This window comes from Sturnus vulgaris, chromosome 4 (assembly GCF_052056855.1).
Source record: "Sturnus vulgaris isolate bStuVul1 chromosome 4, bStuVul1.hap1, whole genome shotgun sequence".
Taxonomy (NCBI): Eukaryota; Metazoa; Chordata; class Aves; order Passeriformes; family Sturnidae; genus Sturnus; species Sturnus vulgaris.
In genome coordinates this window covers 61,658,690-61,679,038 of record NC_142246.1, presented here as the reverse complement: position 1 = coordinate 61,679,038, position 20,349 = coordinate 61,658,690, and the positions used below count along the sequence as shown (strand labels likewise).

Sequence of the window (20,349 nt, the reverse complement as noted above, 5' to 3'; positions counted from 1 at the left end):
AGCAGCTGAAAATGTCATACCTTGGCTCTGCTGCTGGGCTAAGTCTCACTATTGCCCTTTGTTGTTCTCACATAGCATTTTATTTTTAGGTGGCATTGTTTGTGAGAACACAGAGAAGAGAGGTGAGGGAGAGCAGGGCTGTTGGGCTGTCAACATTACTATACAGAAGTAAACTGGTGAGGTGTTGGATCCCTCGAGTCATCCTCGAAGATCTGGACACGTGGGTGGGTGAATGCAAAGATCAAGTGTGAGCAGTGAGTTAACATCAAGGTGTCAGCAATTTACAGCAAGGTTTTCCACTTAATAATTTCTCTGCATAACGTGTCCTCGTGCAGGTGATGGTTATTCACCATCACCTTTGCTTTGTTGCAAAAGGAAAATGTTGTTTTGATGGACTCACAGTATGGGGGGAGGATGCTGCAGAGTAAAGGGAGGGCTTGAGACAGGTAAACATGCCAGACGGAGTTTCAGATGGGCTCCATCACGTTACCTTCCAGGAACAAATGTGTGGGATGCAGCAGTATTTTAAGCTGCAAGCTCATTTGGACTCACAAAGTGACATGCACTTGAAACAACTGGGTAGACAGTAATTTAGAAGGTGAAGTTCAGTAACAGTTTGACAGGTCGTGCTTTGGTGTCACCCATCAATCTGATAATTCAGTCACAAAAAATATTTTTTGTGGTTTGTCCAAAATATCTCTTCCTGGTAGAGCATTAGGTAAGATGGCTTCTGGGGTGCTTTGAATAAGAAAATTGCAGAAAAGTGGGAATGAAGGACACAGGTTCAGGTAGTAGTGATTGTTTAATATGTGTGAATTTCTTGAAAGACTTGAGGACTGTAGAACACAAAAATACTGGATATAATCTTTCTGTGCTATCATTAATAGCCAGAGCACCTCAGAGCAATTCTCAGGAGTTTAGAGTGGTTGATAGAGTTGGTTGACTGGGACAGGTTTGCCATATTCTCCCCCACATCTCCCCATCTGCTAGCATAATCAGAAGAGAATAATCTTGCCACTTATTCACTTAAATTATTTAAATTTTGCTCCATTTGAGAGAGGAATTTCAGCTTTGGAGTTATTTCCAGTAGTGCTGTGGAAATAAAGGGAAGCTGTGGCAGAGATTCCCTTACAGGAAGAGTCACCTGGAAGCAGCACCCAGTCCTTTTTTTCTCTGCCAGTGTCGGACTTATTGGAAGCATATGCATACTTAGGGTAAAAGGGCACAGGAATAATGGGAAAGATTTGCAGGATTATCTTAACTACATTTCTGTTAACGAGACGTTGTTTCTTACAATACAATCCTAAATCCTTTCTTCATTAAAATTTTAAACCACTCAGCTCCAGAGGAAAATGCTTTGGTTCCTTTTCTCCTTAAAAAATAATGTGCATGTGTCTACTGAAATTGCACTGTTATATTTAAAAATACCTTAACAGGCTGCTTTCTAATAAGCAGGTTTTTTTCTGATACTGCACTTTTTCTAGAGCAGTGGAACAGCTCATAAATAGTTAATTGGAGCCACTGCTCTACTTGTGCACTTGAGTAACAGCCTTGGTGGGGAAGTTCTCAGTCGTGCAGACAGGCCACTGCAGCCTTATCAGCAGCAGGAGCAAGATGTCAGATTTTCAACAGGAGTAGGAGACACTGACAAAATTTGCCATCGACTTCTAATTAAGTATAGAGCTGAAGTGCATTTGCTTGAGACAACAGTATCCAAAGTAATCCATATTTTTTTTCTGTAAACTTATTTTTTTCAAGGCATAATGCCCATTAGAATAAATTTGGACTAAGTTAAAATGTTGAAGCCTTTTCTTTGTGTATAAGGTTCTGATTTTTTTCTATATCATCTGGATTTCAACTGTCCAATTTATCCCTGTCATCTCTTTCACAGCATTGGAATTTAAATATGTATATCATGTTATGTTAATAATATGTCAGTGAATTGAATTATTCTCTATTCTTAATGAAAGTTCTTCAGGTTTAATGAGTAAAGAAATAATGTAAAATATAATAACCCAAGTCTTAATATTTTCTTGATCACAAGTCAAGCCTTCTATATAATTTATTAAAGTAGCATAATGTCCTTACATTTGAGGTCAAGATTTTGCAGGCTTAGCAGAGATTTTTATGCATAAGGGAAAGATGAAACTTTAAAAATATTATTTCAGCAGTTTCATAATTTAGGATTGTGACCTCATGCTCTAAGAATAATTATGGCGCATCACGATCAGCACTTTATCAATATTCATTCATGGACTTAGACTCTCTTCATAGTCTGTTGGGTGGGTTTTTTTTCTTTTCATGCAACCATAGTAACTTTAAAATAGATGCTAAATGCCTTAAGGATCATGGGCAGTTGCGTTATTTGTGGGTTGTGCTTCAAGCAGTGTCTACAATATTTATGAAAGCCACTGTTATTCGGCTCTTTACCTGAATTTTTGTGTAGTTGTTGTACCTTCTGCTGCCAGGTAGGACCAGTGTTTCTAAGGACCTCTCACTGTTTGATGTTTGCCAGCTCTGCTTTCACTGTGGCCACCGTGAATTTGAATTTGTTGTGGCTGCATGTACAGTTCCTGCAAAAATTAGAGGCATTGTGGGGGGGTTGCCATCAGTTTAAGCTGAAACTGTAATGGCATTAAAGGCATAAGAACAGACGTGAAGGTCTGTGACTGTAAATTCAGTGGTGTTGCATCAGTCCTTAGTCAAGATGGTCGAATGCTGAGAACCAGCTACAAGGAAAAGCCAAATCAGTGAAGGGAACACTCCACCAGTTTAATAAAATTTCCATCTAGCATCTTTAATGAAGCATTAGATGAAGTTTTCCGACCTACCCAGCCTTTAGCAAAACAGCACAAGCTCTTCTGGCTGTCCTGTAAATACTACAGGGAAGAGCAGTAGGAACTTGTGGTACTTCTGGTCAGAGAGCACCACCTGGCCTGACCACAGTGCCACTCTTTGCAGTCATCAAGGACAAGCAGATGATTCCTCAGGAGTTCAAGTATGCAGAGATTCAACATTACAAAAAGAGTAGAGCTCACACCTTGGGAAATGGTGTATTCATTCATTTCTTGCAGGAAAAAGAAACTTTGCTGGAATAATGGTCATCTGACTGGAGGTTTAGCTTGGTTGAGGAGCAGTTAATGCAGCTTTTCAGCCAAGGAAATCTCAAAAAAGCTGAGAATAAAGGCCTGTACATTTTCTCTGTCAAGTAAACCAAAACCTGTAATACCATTAATCTCAAGGGCTTCTTCAGGCTTCAGCAAAATTCAGCTGTTTGGGCAAGCCCTTGAGTTGGCAGCTCTGGTGTGTGTGCTTTCAGCTGGGGCAAAGCATCTCAGCTTTCCTCCTTGAGACAGGCACGAGGCTCCATCCCTGCCCTGATCCACCTTGGCATCTCATAGGCAGGGCTGCTTCTTGACCTGTTTGGTGACTGCGGGAGGGGAAACTGCACCCTGTGCCTCCGGCTCGGGGGAATTTCCAACTTTTTGCATCGAGTGCGAGGTTGCGCAGCCGATACCCTGCAGCCTGCCGCTCCCTGCCAGCCACTGCTGCGGGTTCCTGAGGGGCTGAGAGCAGAGGGACTGACCCTCCACGTTATTCTGCCAAAAGCAGCTTGGCCTCAGCACTTGGGTGAGGCAAACTTGAGGTGCTGCTTCAGCCTGGCTCTGCTGGGAGGCGTCCGTGGGCTTGACATTTGTCGGCAATCCGTGCTGCTCCTGCAGCAAGTAGCCTGAGCGCTGCTGTGCTTGACAACACAGTCACCAGCGAGGGTAACAAAAGGCAGAGCAGCATTTGGGAGATTAAAGCAGTGTTTCTGGAATGAAAGAAGCGTTGAACTTCAAACAAGTGCTTGGTATGCATTTACTTTTATTAAAATTCCTCTGTATGGCTGTGAAATTTGGATAACAGCCTCGCTTCTCCCAAGCATTAGCGAGTTCCTCTTGGACTGTCTTTGAGTCCTTGCTGGTGTAAAAAGACTGGAAAAGGTTTTGGCAAGCTCTTACAAGTGTGTTTAAACAGCTTAGAAACACTGTTTTTGTAGATACAGGAGCACAGATAGATTTTCAAGGGAAGGTAGGGACAGTGTTGCCTGAAGCTGCTTTGTATAGGCTCATTTAAATCAGAATGGCTCTGAGGCAAGTCCAGGAAATACTGCAAGGATGTCTTCAAGGAAAGTCCACATTTGGAGTCCAAAACCACAAAGACAGCAACACTCTCCAGTGTGGTCAAGCTTTTGCAAATTCAATAACTAGCCATCTATAGACAAATGCAAAACTACAACACTTTATTTGGGGAAAACAAACAAGAATAGGTGAATTAGATGAGTATCTGATAACTGATAAAATGCTGCAAAAAGTTCTGGTTTACATTAGCAGGTCCAGCAGACACCTAGACAGCCTAAGGAGATCTTTATGTAACTGAGCTGTGTGTTCCCACCTAATAAGTTCTGAATGTCAGCCAACTCCAACTAAATTTGACAGTGGGTAGCTATTACAGCTATTCCATTTTAGCTGTTATCTCTTACCAGTTCCATTAAAAGAAGTGACTGGAAGGAGGAAAGGCACCCAATTAGTGCCCCCACTAGAGGAAAGGGGCTAGTTAGCATTTTTCTTAAACGTTGCAAGCAGGAAGGAGAAAGACCTAGGAAACAAGGTTTAATTATTCTTGCTCCTGAAGGACAATATTTTTTTTTAAATAGCAAAGCATTTTCATATTGTTTAGAGCTCTGCTCTTTATTTTGTGTATGTTATTTGGGAGCATGGAAAGTAGATATATAAGTGGGAAGCTCTTGGTCTCTTACAGCTTTGTGACAGCAGTGGGCTCCCACACCAGGAGCTGCATGGGGTGAAGGGTCTGAAGCCTGAAGGTGCTCAGATGGAGACTTCTTGGATCCTCCATCTGACTGGTAGAACTGAGTTAGACTCTGGTTGCTGCAACGTTTGAAACCATGGGTGCTCAAAGCTTACCCTTTGTTGAGTCATCTTCTTTCTTCCCCAAGTGCTTATTCTGCATATTGCACACCTGTTTTTAACAGAAATAATTTGGATGGCTACAGGAGGGGGCGGGGGGGGTAAAGCAGATTGTTTTAGAATAGGCAGAAATTCAAAGCCAGGTTAAATAGGGTTTGAGCAACGTGGTCAAGCGAAAGGTGCCCTTGCCCATGGCAAGGAGTTGGCACTAGATGAGTCCAAGGTCCCTTCCAACTCAATCCATTCAGTGATTTGATGATACTGCTTAATGAAGCAAAGAATGTGTCACCAGGTTCTTTGGTTTTAATTGGCTCTGTGTGGGACCTGTTGTGTCAGTGAGTAATATTTGTGGTATAACAATAAATGCAAATATTGCAGTTCTTGCTAAAGTCTGTGCCACAAACAGGCTGCATAAGTGAGTTCTAGGGGGGTGATGGATTAGCAAGTAATAATGTTTGCTCACTCTGCTATACTCCTTGATTTCTATATAACTTGTGTAAATTCATGCCTGAGCACTTTGTTAAGCACATTCATAAACTCTGTCTGCCTCTACAGTAGTGTGCCTTTGTGCATAAACAGTTAAGCATCCTTTTCCTGAAATGGGAGGGATGGTGGTACTTTTAATTATTGTACCAGCTCTTATTCCCACTGAACTTAAGTGCAAGCTGCCTTCCAGAATCAAGGCCTGCTATACATTTCAAGAGAATTCTGGCATTATGCAGCAGAGGATTTAGGAGATGAACTGGGACTGTGTTAGTTGTAGAACAGAGCTCTCCTCGTCTGTGTCTTGCTTAGTGCTCCCATTTTCCTTTAGTCTTTGCTGTTGGGGTTTCAGCTACTCAGCCAGAGAGTGGTAGGTACAGTCCTGTGTATCATTAGTATGTGAGCAGTACAGTGAATTTCAGCTGAATAAAAATGAATTCTTTGACTTGCAATTGTGAACGTTTCTAGTTTGCCTTGACAATCCTGTCAAGACAAATTTGAACTTTGTCAGCAATTGTGATTTCTTGTGGGAGAATTACCAAAAGCCTTTGCTCTAAGTATCAGTCAGTGATTGCAGCCCTCATCTGCTATTTGACCAAAATTTTCCATGGCAGTCAGCAGGCTATTACTTGTCACTCTGACATATAATGGAGGAGTATTTTAATTGACTTAAAAGTTAAAATTTATGGTTACTTAATACAGTATAGCTGTATTGCATGTCAGTGGTGATACTTGCTGTGAAAATAGAGAAAGGGGAGTTGAAAGGACTTGGGGTTTGAAATATTTTTAAAACACATACTATTGATTTTACCTTCTACTTCACCAAGCTATCCGTAGAGTTTTTATTTAGTTAATGGAAGCAGAGGTTTCCTATTATGTAATTATTGTTGATTTTAAAAGAGATTCTGGCATGTTAATTGCGCATCTCGTTTCTAAAACTGTTTCTTCCAAGATTCCTTACTTCTGCTGGAAATTCTTTGCTGTTGTGTTGAACTTTGAATAACTGCATTTTGGATCCAATGCTGTTCTGTTTTATCACCTAAACCATTCCTCTGTCATGGTTTTCAGATGCCCAAAATAGGCACAGTTATACATAAATCCAAGGGTTATGTGAAATTGGAAATTTTAAGTCACTCTGAAAGCTGTACAGCCTGAGTGTGGTTGGTGCATTTGCACACATGCAGGTTATATATGTGCTGGGCTATGGGATCAGATGCTCTGGCAATACTGTCTTCCTAATTGCTCTCATGAATGCAAGTGTGCAGTGACTTTCTAACTGGTGCTGATGAGGTTAAACCATCTTTTTCTCTGTGTCCATTCCAAGACAAGACCTCTTGCAAGCAAGTGAAGAGAGAGAGGAAGGCACTACAAAGACGAGTGACTTGCATTTCTCTTCTCTCCATACTGCCCATTGTCAACTTATCTGACTTTTAAAATTAGGAAGAAGTATGGAAAGAATATCTGCATTCCTTCTACAGGAATAGGATGGGAAATTGAGCTGTTGAATACTTATTTATGTACCTCTCTTTTGGCTCACACTGCTTGATCCTTCACATAAACCACGGGAAAGGGAAAACAGAGGAACTTGAAGTGTGCAAATAAATGTGGCAGTCGACAGTATCACCACCAACAGGACTGAACTTACCTTGGGGTAAATATAAGAGTAGGATCTCTGCAAATTGTCACTGTGCATGGAGGTGGGACCAGTGGGAAGTGATGTCCCTGTCTGAACTGGAGCTGCTGCTTGCTGGGTGCTCTGCTAACCACCACAATTTTTAAAAGCATATATGAAGCCTGAGAAGACTGTTTCACCTGTGACAAAATTCACAGGTTGCACTGAGATCATGATTCCTGGAGGGGATCCAATTGCAAACTGTTGGTAAGCATCCTGAGAGCCAGAGACTGGGAAGGAAAGTGATTCTTTAGGCAAGACAGGATTAGTAAAGGCAGGTGTGGAAACTCTACCTTCTAGTTTTAGGAAGATGTTTCGTTTGGGCCATGAGACCAGGAGGGTGGAAAAGACAGATTTACAAGCTACCTCCATATCTGTATACCTAGAGCTGCAAGAGTCATCCTATTTCATGTATCAGGTGATAGTGACATGCATTAAAACACCATGAACAGGTTGAATTTCCTAAAAATGGACAAGAGTTAGTGAAAAGGAAGCCATCATTATTTCTAAATGACCACCAATAGTGGTTTTAGAAGTTGACAGAAGATGTTTCAAAATAATGTGACTATTAGTCTATTAAAGAATCTGTTAATGAGAGATGGTGGTAAAGTTGAAGTTTGATTCTCACTGTATCATCTGAAGCCAGTGCCAAGCTGCAAACTTCCAGTAAAATATAAATACCTGTGCCCAATCTTATTAAGGATTATTACTTTTTGATTAGTGAGATCTTTTTAGGGGGATTATTTATTTTTTCAATCTTCCTTTTACAAATGTGCACAGAACTCCCTGCATCTTGAAAGATCCTCAGATCTGTTATTTTCAGGAATTTGTCTGATAAACTCATGGGCTTGAGTCTTAGCTCTGAGTTCTGTGTTGGTACCTCATACTAAATGATTCTGTGAGCTGCCTCTCATTCTCTCCTGTGTCCTGTTTATGGAGTTTAGATTGGTGTGCAGACCTTCCTACTTCTCTTTTCTGTTCCTGTGTGGTATTTTAATATAGCAGACACTAATACTGTAGTTCCAATACACTTTCAACATCCACCCTAATTTTGTCTTGGTGGATGGAGGGGAGGGGGGTATGATGGAGTTAAAAGACCAAACCCTCACTCCATTCTACCCTTAGATTTTTTTCAGATCAAGCAATAATTGTACGTGTTGCCTTCCTAAGCCTGTGGGATTGCTCTTATGAGTAAAGGTCTGCCATACTGGGGCTATTATGTGACAAGTTGGAAAATAGCCTTTGTTCCCATGGTAACCTTTTTTTTGTGCTTTGGTGCATTTTTTCCCTATGGTTTCATGGTTGCTCTGGAGGCTTTTCTATTGTGGTATTTTAATCCCCAGTAGACAGTGGATGGCAGTTCAGTTTACTTTTTGCTATTATGAAATAATTTAATTTTGAAAAAAATTTATTTGATTATGGAACTCTTGTAAACTTTTTATGTTGTGGTTAGGGTATTAATGGTGTGGTAGCTTTCTCTGTAAGCATGTCATGCACTCAGAAGTCAAAGCAAACAGTTGGTAATAGGAAAGTACATTCAACTGGACCAAGCTGCTTCTGCTGTAAACTAATATTTTTAACACAGTTATTCTTTTAGGACTTTTGGGACCAAGCCATTGCTATCAGATTTTTCTTTTCTTTTTTTTTTTTTTTTTTTTGTTTTGTTTTGTTTTGTTTTGTTTTGTAAGGTCATTAACAGTCAACACTCTGGTCATCAATGTCATTTCAGGTTGCTGTAATATGAGTTTCATTAAATAAACTTTCAAACACAGGAAGGTTTTTTAGGAGTTACTTGTTTAGACTCTGAGGGAAGACCTTCAACAGAAGTTGTGAACTTACTGCTAAAAGGAGGAGGCTTTTTAAAGAGATGCTTTTATTACTGGTAGCATCTCCCTGCATTTGCCTTCTTTGTGCATTTTCCTCCCTTGCTGGTTCAGTTTCTTTTTGTCTCAGAAGCATTCAGTAGCAGAGTGATGTACTCATGGAGTCTTGTCTTGCCTGGAATTCCTCATGGTTATGATTTCCCACTGGTGCCCCCATCAGCAAGTGAGCCTCACTTGAATCATGGCATTTTATGCAGCTTTGAAATGTTTCTGACTGAGAAGGCAGCAGAGCCTAACCAGGTAAACACTACTGTGCCCTGGCAGGAAAGTTATCAGGGTGCATGATGGCTCACATAGTTTTCAGTAGTGGGAAATGAGATGGTGCTATGAAAAATTGGATTTTGCAAGCTGTGTGTCTCCTCCTAGTTAGGGCAGGTGAGCAGGTGCAGGAAAAGAAAGAGTTAAATGTATTCCCTGCCCCCCTCAAACAAACTTTCAATAATTAACCAGATAATTTTCCAGATAAACTGTTCCTGCCTTATCTTGCTATACATAGCAATTTATAATCAGCAGCACAAACGCCAGCATTGCATGCATTTAAACTGCACTAATTCTATAAGTGAGCCAAATATGAAAAGCTAGAGCAAATGCACTGTGAGGCTCACTAGAGTTCTCTGCCTTCCAAAGCCAAAGGCCTAATCCTGATAGGAAACTCCCCTTCTGGGTTAACCATTCCATTTCAATAGATAACGATATCTATGTACTAAAAAACCTGCAGAGCAAGGAAATTTTATTTCCCTGGAGCAGTTGTGTCTTGGTAGGTTGTGACAGCAGTTAGAGGAGAAAAGTGGATTGCAGAAGAAAAGTAGGAGGATGTGATACTTCTCTGATCACTAAATCACTGGATAAAAATTAGGTTTATTTCCCTAGGAAATAAGTGCTCTTCAGTTTCAGTCCATCAGAACACACTTTAGTTGATGCTTAAGCTTACATTTTTCTGTAGTCAGACGATTATTTGGGGGTAAAATTTGGATTGCAGACCGTAGTTGCTACCAAAATATTTCAGTAGAGAAGGTCAAGGAAAAGTCAAGGTTTACAGCTGGATGGAGGAAAATGCTGAGTCTTGTCAGCATCCACTAAGGTAAATGGGAACTGAAGGAGCATAGCACACTTGCTTCATTTTGTAAAATCAACATATGCCTTAAGGTTAAGCTAAATGCAGGAACCTGTTCACTTTGACTGTGGCACAGAACACATCAGATTCTATTTGCCGAATAAACATTGGAACTTAAATGCTTTTTTTTAAAATCCTAAGTGTATCTTTTTAGATTTGGTGGGGCTTGGAAAAAAGGTTGGAGCCTTTTCTATTAGTGCATGTCAGAGTTTGCTTGTTATCATAATTAAGATCCAGGTATGAAAGTGTGATGTGTGACCCTTAGGCATTGCTAAATAAAGTAACTTAAAGTGAAAACTGGAGTTGCTGAGGAAAAACACCATCCAAGTTCTCAGTTTGCTTTTCCTTAACTAAGTGCACTTCCTTTCCAATTCCTACACATTCCATCATACTAAGCATTTCTTAATATCAAAAAAAGATTGTAATGTTTGAAGTTCAAAGAATTGTAGGGTTTCTGCCTTGAAATACAAAAGCTCTGTGCTTTAAAAAAACAACAACTAAATAACTAATCGAGACTGATTTAAATGTAATATCACAGTTACTGAATTCTCTTTGTTGGGATTTGCTGTTTGGTTGTTTTTGTTTTTGAAATTTCTTTAAAATATACCCTCCAAGAGGGTAAATGTTGCTCTGCCTGCTCTGGGAGTGTTGCTGCTGAGGCTCAGGGGTGGTTGGGTTCCAGCAGTTCTTCCTTAGCTCAGTGTTCCCGAGGTCCCACGTGACTGCCTTCTCCTCCAAAATTCTGATCATTTCATCTCTGCACCTTTTCACTCTTCTCTGCTTTCTTGGTCTGCTGACAAGAAGATTGGTTTATATACTCTGACATTTAAGAAATACCATTTTCCAGTCTGCTAATCTGCTTTATTCAAGTAGTTGTAGGAGAGAGCCAGAGTTCCTTCCCACAGTGAAGCCCTTTAAAAATTCAGGTTATACAACAGAAACTGATGCTGGTCAAACATTAGTATTGACAATTAAAGCAGGCAGCATGGAGCAAAATCTGAGAGCTGATACGTGGCACTGGGGGAGGTCGTGACTGCCATCACTGTGGAGTGAATTGGTTTAATAAATAATCTACTGGACAGTTTTTGAGCAGGATGTCACTGTCTGAAGGAGTAATAGAGTTATCTTGGGCAATGAAATGATTGTTTCTATGTGGACATGCACAAAAGCAATGGAGGCAGTGTCCACACTGGTGTCCATCTGTGATGGTGAGGGAGCAATGAGTTAGAGAAAGCAGCTCTCCCAGTACCTTTTCCTAAGGAAGTGAAATGCCACTGAAATACCCAGCTGTTGTTTTGGGCCACAGGAATGTTAGTTTCAGTATTTCAAAGTGCAAAGTTGACTATCGTGTTTTTATGTGCTAGTTCCCAGTAGAAGATGGCTCCAGCTGGAGGTTATACCCCTTCAGAAATGAGGTGAGAGGGTAGAAGTAAGCTGCTGGCAGCCTCTGAATCTTGAATATCCTGATTATTTTTCCTCTTCAGTTACTTTTTTTTCCTTCTTGTGGTAAAAATATGATTCTATAATCTAAAATTCTTTTTACCTTTGTTTTTTCATACCTATATTTATTGAGGTGTACCCAAGTTCCTTCTGTTTGTTTTACTGCCAGAAAATTTCAGTATTAAAAAGAAAAGTCAATGATGTGGAATTAAAAAGGGCTCATCTAGATCTCATAATAATAAAAGTGCTTGGAACAAATGACTTTGGAATTCATATTGTGGCTTCTGCTTCTTTGGAGTGCTTCATTTTATCATGAGAGAAGCATCGTTTGTTTAAACTGTGCTCCTATATGACATGTGGTTTGAAAAACATAATAACCTATATAATCAGCTTTTTAAATGCTGGATTATCTGTGGGTTTATTGACTCTTCTTTACAAAATCTGTTATTTCTAATTAATTCTCCATATTACTAAAGCCAACTGTGAGAGGCACAAATGAGCTGGATGGCAATGGCTAGTCAAGGTCAGCATCTAACTGCCAGCATTTGCACTGTTAGGGATAATAAATCAGGATTACTCTTAATCACATACCCTACAACGTGACAAATGTTACTGGAGCCATCGAAGCAACCGTTTTACAAATCATTTAGGAGATAGATTTGGCATTGTTAAACTCTCCATGCTGCCCTTGGCTGTAGCAGCATTGGGATAAAATATGTGAGCTCTGGTAGGTCTCCTCTCTTTGAATCCTGTGCTGTTTTATGGGGGGGTGGTATTTGAGTGTGTTTGCCTATTCTTGTCTCTGTATTAGAAATAATGAGAGAGTCATGAAAGCAATGACACCTAATCAACCTATGTGAGCCACTGGCTTCTGTAAATGTGGATGAGTGGCCAGCTCTATGGCACTATTTCATATTTCTGGTATTTTCTGTTAGGAGTTTATATTGAAACTAGCTTCCCACCCACAAGGAATGTCCTGGCTCAGCAACAGTTTGTTGTGTAAAAGTTTTTTTAAAAAACCATGTTAAATATACTAGTAGGGTTTAGGCTCTGATTTGGTTTTGTGTAAATACAGTGTTTTCACTCGATCTGAATTTTAAGACTCAAACCTGCTGTGGCCCATATATGCCATTAGATTTAGCATGTCATTCAAATAGATATTTGGCACTAGGCTGATTACCCTCCAGGGAGTCAATTGTAAAGTTTCTAATCTTTTTTTTATGGTATTCATTCTTGTGTGGACTAACTCTTGGATATTCCAAAAGGGAGAATGACTTGTTACTTAAGTAACTTGGATTATTGTAACAAAACTTCTCATCTGGAGCAAAAAATCAAACTGAGCTCCAAAAAAGGAGCAAAAAATTAAATTAATGTAGATATATCTGTTATAATCAACTGAATTTAACACTGATATTTTGCTTATTAAGTGTTACCTGTCTGTAACTTTTCCCACATGCCTGTTGGCACTAGCATTTTTACTGGGCAAAAATTTATGGCATGTTGCTGTGTAAAATTAATGCAAAGGGAAATATTTAACTTGGAGCATGCATGAGAAGTAATTTCAGTGTAGGGGGTTTAATGTAGTTTTTCTGCTTGTGCATATTATAGAATAGAGAGCTATAATGATTAATAAAAAGAATTGGTTTAATAAAAGTGATAAATAAATGAAGTGTCTTTTTATGTCATCAACGCTGGATGTCTGGCCAAGGGGTTTTTTGGGGATTTCCAACACTGGAAATAAAGGCCAAGAGGTTGGTTCCTCATCAGTCAGATCTTGTTCACAGTGGTCACTAAGGAAAGGGATGACAGCCTGAAAAGAGAGGGATTTAGGAGGAAAAGGAACAACCATCTTGTTTGGAAGGAAAAGCATCCATGGAGAGAATGAATTATCCTGAGGTTTAGCTTGTGATTTGAGCATATTTTTGGGCTCAGCCTTTTATTATTTGCACCACTTTACCTTTATGTGAGGTATTACAACAGCACTTTGAATTGGCAAATGCTCTGGTATAGCATGGGTGAAAGAGAACATAAAAGATTTTAAAAACAAGCCAAACATTGTTCATTGAGGACAATCATAGCCAGAGCTGGCACAAGTTAGTACCCTGGAGGAGATTGAAGTACCAAGAGCAAATATCAATGTTTCTTTGCAGTAAAGTATTTGAGAACAACTCCATGTTTGATACTCCTGTTAAGAATGAAAATGCCTCATTTGTGTTTCAACTTATTCCACTTTTAAACTGAATAAAAGAATGAGTTAATTCGATTTAATTTCAGAATGTTAAGCTTCCACCTGTGATGCTGTGGCTGAGTAGCTGAATATATACTTTGTATTCAGCCTCTACCTTCCAGTTGTATTCAAGTCTTCAGTGGAGAGGAGCATTGCATAAAATATGCTATAGATTGCATCTTAGGTAGGCATTTAATAATAGTCGTGGATCAACTGGTGTCTTAATGTGTCTTTGCTGACTTTTTTTTAACCTAATAATTCTGTGAAAGTGCAATTTTGTAGGGTAGCTTGTATCTAAAAAAAGGCTCTCCCACCTTCTGCAAATCCTACATGACAATTTATTTTCAACTAAAAATAATACATAATTACATATATATATATGCAGTATGTATATATAGAGAAGCATGTGCGTGTGTATATATATAAAAATAAAAGTCATGCACACTGCTGTGATACCCTGGAAACCTCCATTTCTCTACAGGAAAAGCTCTCTAATAAAATTACCTCTTTTTTAGATATAAAAAAAAACTACAGTGACCTCTTTCAGGGTGGAAAGTTTTTGCCAGTCTTATGAAGAAATGGGAACACGCAGCATCAAAATTACAAATCCCCTGAGACATTTTGGTCTTATGTCAAGATTGAAGTGTTTCCCTTCTCAGGAAAAATACTGATGTTTGTAATGAAAAAAAGAATTTTCAAGGTTAGTTTTCCGGCTTATTGGCATTTTCTCTAGAAGGCACACATCTTTTAAAGAATTTTGTTTAATGGGAGGCCTGATATTTTTTCATGCAGTATGAAACGTGCTGGAGGGAGAAAGTCCTGTTCTTTGCCTTAACACATCAGAGCTGAATACCAGCACAGGCTGGGCAAATCCTGGGAAAGTTACTTTTCCTGAGGGTAAATTAATGCAGCGTGTGCAGGTATGAATGTGACTGGAACACGCAGAACTTATTTTAACATGAATTTGGTGAGGCTTTCTCTGCTAACAGATGAGCTAATGCCATCACCTAGCAATTATCATGTAGTGTGATGTTATGTAATGAGAGTATAAATAGCACAAGGACTAAAACTAGTAAATCTAACAGACTAGCGAGCAGACAAGAGCAGGAATACTATCTGGAACATTTTGATTAACATCTGAGCACTGTCATTTAAACAGATGTTTAGATTTGATGTTGCAGTAAAGCTGCAGGCCAGGAGAGCTGTGGTCCCTCATTTGGAGTGACATTAGAGCTGTGCCCCGTGGATAAATCACTGTATACCTCTTTAAAGGAAGTTAGAAATTTGGAAAAAGGCAAAGGGTTAATACTTGAGGTTTCTTAAACATGCTCATTATCTTATATTTGAATTAAGACTTCCTGTGGACTTTGTTTTCCAGTGGCTGATGGACAAATAGCCTGTGACCTGCAGTTTGAACTACCTGATGATTTCCCTATTGGTGTGAAGCCTTTCAGGGTTGTTTTTGTAGTTGTTCAGAGAGATAACATTTAAGAAATGCAAGAGGTCACGTTTACCTGCAGAAGAGAGACTGTGTGGAAGGAGATACTCTCTCTAGCCCCATGGAGACCGTGGGAGGGATCCAAAGCTTTCATCTCCTTCAGGATCTGGCATGTTTCTCCAAGCATGCCCATTGCTTTAGGGTGGCACTTTCAGTTCATGGGGGTAAAAAAGGAGGGAGGAATCACAGGATCGTGGAATGTGACTTGTTTTTGAAAAGCATTGTCTTTGAGAGTTGCCAGTGGAAAATGTTTGCTAAAGGTGCCCTGGGGTTTAAGACAGAGGTGGGTGATTGAAGCAAGGCTTGCAAGGTGCATCACTCTACAAAACTTCTGAACTCCAGTGCTGCTTTTCTGGCACCTACAGGCACATGGGAGGATCTTCTGCACTTGCAGAATGTACAAAGGCTTCTAAACGACATCAGAAGTAAGCTGATAAATGGCAGGAATATTAGAAATAAGCTCATGGACTACTGCAGTGGTAAGCAGGAGCACAGACAGGGGAGTAGATACCACCTTGCTGCACTACTTCATCAAATGGCCTTAGAGGTTTCCTTACAGGTACTCTTTAGCTGTGAAGGCTTCAAACAATTAAAGAAACACAAAGAAATTTTATAGCTGCCAGGTTGTTGCCAGAGTGGTTTGTTAGTTAGTTTGTTTTTTATTTTCAGTTTTAATCATCTGCTACCAATAAATTCCACTGCCCTTGTGGTAATTTCTCACATTAACATTGATATATTATGGGTGTTTTAAAACAGACAATAAAAATATTGCACTTACTAATTAAAGAAATCCATGTATTCATCCAGGCACTGCCAGAAAGAGTTGTGGTTTCCTAATTATTAGGTGCCTTGAGCAATATACCTGTTATAAATTCTTAATTGAACTTTGTGTTATGGCTGTTGTGATTTGAAATATTCATGGGCGTTTTGTTTTGTTTGATTGTTTTCGCTCCAGCTCTTCATTGAGAAGTGTATCAACTGGATCTTCAAGACCTTCCAAAGTGTGTTTGGTGTGTGGAGATGAGGCATCTGGATGTCATTATGGGGTGGTTACATGTGGCAGCTGTAAAGTTTTCTTCAAGAGAGCAGTAGAAGGTAAGAAAACACAAAGCAAAAAATACCAGCACAAAAGACAGAATAGATATATATTTAAAGAAATATACATACATACATATAAATTTTCCTATGTGCTTTCTGCTGTTGGTAAAATTCTATGTTGTTAGTTTGGAAAAAAGAATGTTGAGCGACCTTTACAGACTTGGTAAGCAACTTCTTCAGGCAGAAAAAAGGTTTCTAATATCTGATAATAAGAGTTCGTGGCATGCAAAGGGCATAAATACTATATAGTTTTTTGGGAGTCTTTGCTGGTGAGTAAATGTTCTTACAACCACAGATGAACTAGGAGATAGCTACTTACTGATTTATCTTCATGAAAAAAACCTCGAAGGAAGAAAATAGGCTCTTAATATGGTGTCCAGCTTGTGCACTGAGAAGAGTGAGGCAGTGTGAGGTGTGATTAATTTCTTTTGTGATCATTAAACCTGCTTCTGATGGCAAGAAGGATTTAGCTCTCAGATAAAGAGACCTGGAGGGCTTGTGCGTCATTGAAGTCAAGACTTCATGTAATATATATCAATCTATTTATCTATCTATCATCAAAAGTGTCAATCTAATTGAAATTAACTTCCCAAAGTTATAAGGACATGGAAGAGGTTTCCCCTTGCTGAAAACATCTTCTCTTACAGTTGTGCAGTAGCTGACCTTGATGTCCTCATTCCCCAACTTCTTCTTGAGAATTCAGTTGCTTGCTGTAGCACATGAACTGGAAATCCTTCCTGGTTTTGGCTGAGGGATTTCCTCTGTGTGCTTCCACTCCACGTCATGGATGGCTCCTCAGACATCCATGTGTGAGCTGAGCCCTGAATCATGAGAAAATATTTTTTTGGGTGGTTGAGATGGTGAAGCTTTCCATTTACATGCACATACTGTGTGAAGTGACAGCACCTTCTGTTGTCTTCCTTCCTCCTTTCCTGCTTCCCAGGAAAGTTTCCTCTGCAGTCTAGAATCACTGTAATTTCAAGGTACTGTTTGTTTACATCTCCTTTCATGACCATTCCAACACTGTATGATGGATGTTCCCATCCAGATTTAGAGGAATTTATGAAAAATTACTAAGGAGTCTCTTTAGGAGTTAACAGAGCAGCAAGACTGTGTTTTCAAGCCTCAGAAGCCAAAATTATTAGGAAAGGATTACTCTCTGATCAGGCACAGAAATACATTTAAAAAATGTAATTAAAACTGATCAGTAATTACTGAAAGTTTGCAAGTTAAGCAAAACAAACATAAAAAAAATGACAGAGAAAGCTACCCTGTCGTCCCTAAAAAATTGATGTGTTTTCAATTAGTTTAAAATACATTTTTAGAGTGATTATAGTAACATACATGTACCCACCAGTGGTATGTGAATACTGCCTAGACTTCTTGCTATGCACATGACTGAGCTCTTGATGCTACCAGTAGCATTGCTGTTAGGCAGACACTGAAATTTTGTCTTGGCTTGCACTTTTTTTAAAATATATTGTAGAGTGTTAGCCCCAAAAGGGCATAGCAAAAAACATAATACACATATTGGCTTCAAACATCCTGGCACCATTCATATAAATAGAAGTTTGTGTAGGTAGTTTTGTAACAAGAGCTTTCTTCTAGAGCCATCATAAATTTTTCAGTTAGGAACAGGACCAATAAAACACCCCCTCCTGAGGTTTCCTATTTGAAATAATTGACACAATTAAATATTTGTGGCACAGGGACACACACACTTCTTTCAGGATCCACTGAATATTCCTCAGTTGAAGATATCCCTGCTCTTTGCAAAGACCTTTAAAGGTTTACTCCAACTCAGCCCCTCTATCAGTCTATGGAGTGGGGAGACAAATAGGGTCAAAAAGCATGGAAACAGAGAAAAGAGGGATTTGAAGAGAGAGAGACAACTCTGCACACCACCCAGCTTTTTGGGTCTCAGCTGGAATTGCTGACATTGTCAGCACACCTTGAACAGCTTTTGAATGTCAATTCATTCGTGCTCCTCTGAAATCCTACAAAACCAGAGGTATTATAACAGAAAGTAACAGCTGTACTGGAATTTAAAACCAAGAAAAGAAGAACAAAGAGACTAAAGTTTGCATTTCAAATTATAAATCTGGTAATTGTATTCGCAGTTAATCGTATCTTGGAACTTTCAGGAAATGTCTAATGGATTTATGAGAAGGAGAGCTGTAAACAAAATAAAAGTATTAAAATGGGTTTATTGGTGAAATTTCAAGACTAATTTCAGATGGCATTAAATCCAAGGCTGTAAATTATCCAAGTGCTAGTTTTAGTACCAAGTAGGCATGGACCTTTTGATGAACAGGAGGCTGGTTTGAAGAAACGTGATTTTGTCATTAACATAAATTTGATCTGCCTTGCAGATACTAAAAATCCTTAGACTGTAAAAGCGTTGGTAAATGGTGTCACTGCAAAAGTTAAGGTATATACATTTAGAATATATTTCTTAGATAGGTTAATTTTATTCTATGGGCTTTTTCCTCCTGAGAGAATTACAGATATGGCAAATCCTAAAGTCATTTGAACTGGAATTTATGATCAAAATAGAGTCATATGCTGAAAATATTCTGTACTGTGAGGGAACCTAAAGCACCTGGCCAGGCTTTTCATCTCTTTTTCCACTGAAGCAGCTTTCTCCAAGGAGAGTAACAGGCTTGAAGTCAGAAATCACAGCTGTTCTTGCCTATGCTTTGCATTTTCAGTCTTCATTTGTTCAAGTTCTAGACAAGTATGAGGTAATCTCTCCTAAATCAAAATTTATATTGTTTCGTAAGTTGCTAATCTTTTATTCTTCCTTTGGCTTGGAAGTAAGAAAAAAGGAAGGCATTTTTTCATCTCCATATGGTGCCAAAGACTACAGCAAAAATGACCATTTTCTTTAAGTTATTTTGCATATTTGCTTGGAGATTTTTGCCTACTTAAAATGGGAGCATTAAAAATTATATTGGAGGAGTTATAGGGAAGCTTGACCTTTTTTAAAAATACAGAGATGGAATAATTCAGTAAAGATTAGTTTCTGTTCCTTGATTTCTGTTCCAGGAGGTTCACCTTAAAGCTAGTTCTTCAATTTTAAGTCAAAAAAATAGATTTCAGCTCTGAAGTAGAAACACAGGCACAACAACAGAAGGTTCTAGGGCTGTGGGGTTTGTTTCTCACCTGAACTTTTGCCACTTTAGAGTAGAGGGATAATTTGGCTGAAGGAAACTTTTCAGTCTGATCTGATGCCTCCTGGTTGTAGCAAACCTTCTGTGCCCCTAAGTGAGCAGCATAGGAACAAAGAAATCCTACCTGCTTTTTCAGAAACAGCTGCTTTTCCTATGCACTGTAAGTGAAAGAACTTCCCAAGGCTTTATAAGCCCTAGTACAAGATGAACTACAGCCTCTCTCTGTGTGCCTCCCTCCCTTGTTTTTTGGTTTTGTTTTCATTTCGGTTGAAGTGGAAAGCTGATCAAGGTATGAGAAATGCTAGCATACATAACTCTTGAATAATTTGCCTGAGTTATTAGCATTGACTTTTTACAGAATGCTACTGATGAACAGGGGAGTTTACTGTATTGATCATTTAAAAAAGCAGTACTTTTTATGCTGTATGAAATTGAAATTGACACATAACAGGCGTTTTTGCACACCATTTTGCAGTGTGTGCAGCCATGAATTTTGTAGGTCTGCATTAGTATAATTAATTATACATACAGTTCTTCACTCTCCACTCTTCTGTTCATTCACTGTAATGGAGTCAGTGTTTTTCCATAACAGGCTGCAATTTTCCTTTTATCCACTTTCCTAAGGTCCGTGGCCTCTCTAAATTTGACATCACTCAGTATAGATGTCCATATGTTTTCATAGAAATTTTTATGTGGGATTTGAAGTTGACTCTGTTCCTGACCTGTTGCAAGAATCTGTTTTACAACCTATCAAACAGAAATATTAGGTGAAGAGCAAGCAGATGGGTGAT

The 20,349-nt window shown here is 39.1% G+C and overlaps 1 protein-coding gene across 2 annotated transcripts in view; it reads left to right on the top strand.

The window, feature by feature from the left end:
- NR3C2 (nuclear receptor subfamily 3 group C member 2) overlaps positions 1 to 20,349 on the top strand; it is a 188,233-nt gene that overhangs the window by 92,977 nt on the left and 74,907 nt on the right. For both annotated transcript variants that reach the window (XM_014880533.2, XM_014880534.2), the window contains exon 3: positions 16,243 to 16,382. In XM_014880533.2, the coding sequence (XP_014736019.2) occupies positions 16,243 to 16,382 (140 nt within the window). The remainder of the gene's footprint in view (positions 1 to 16,242; positions 16,383 to 20,349) is intronic.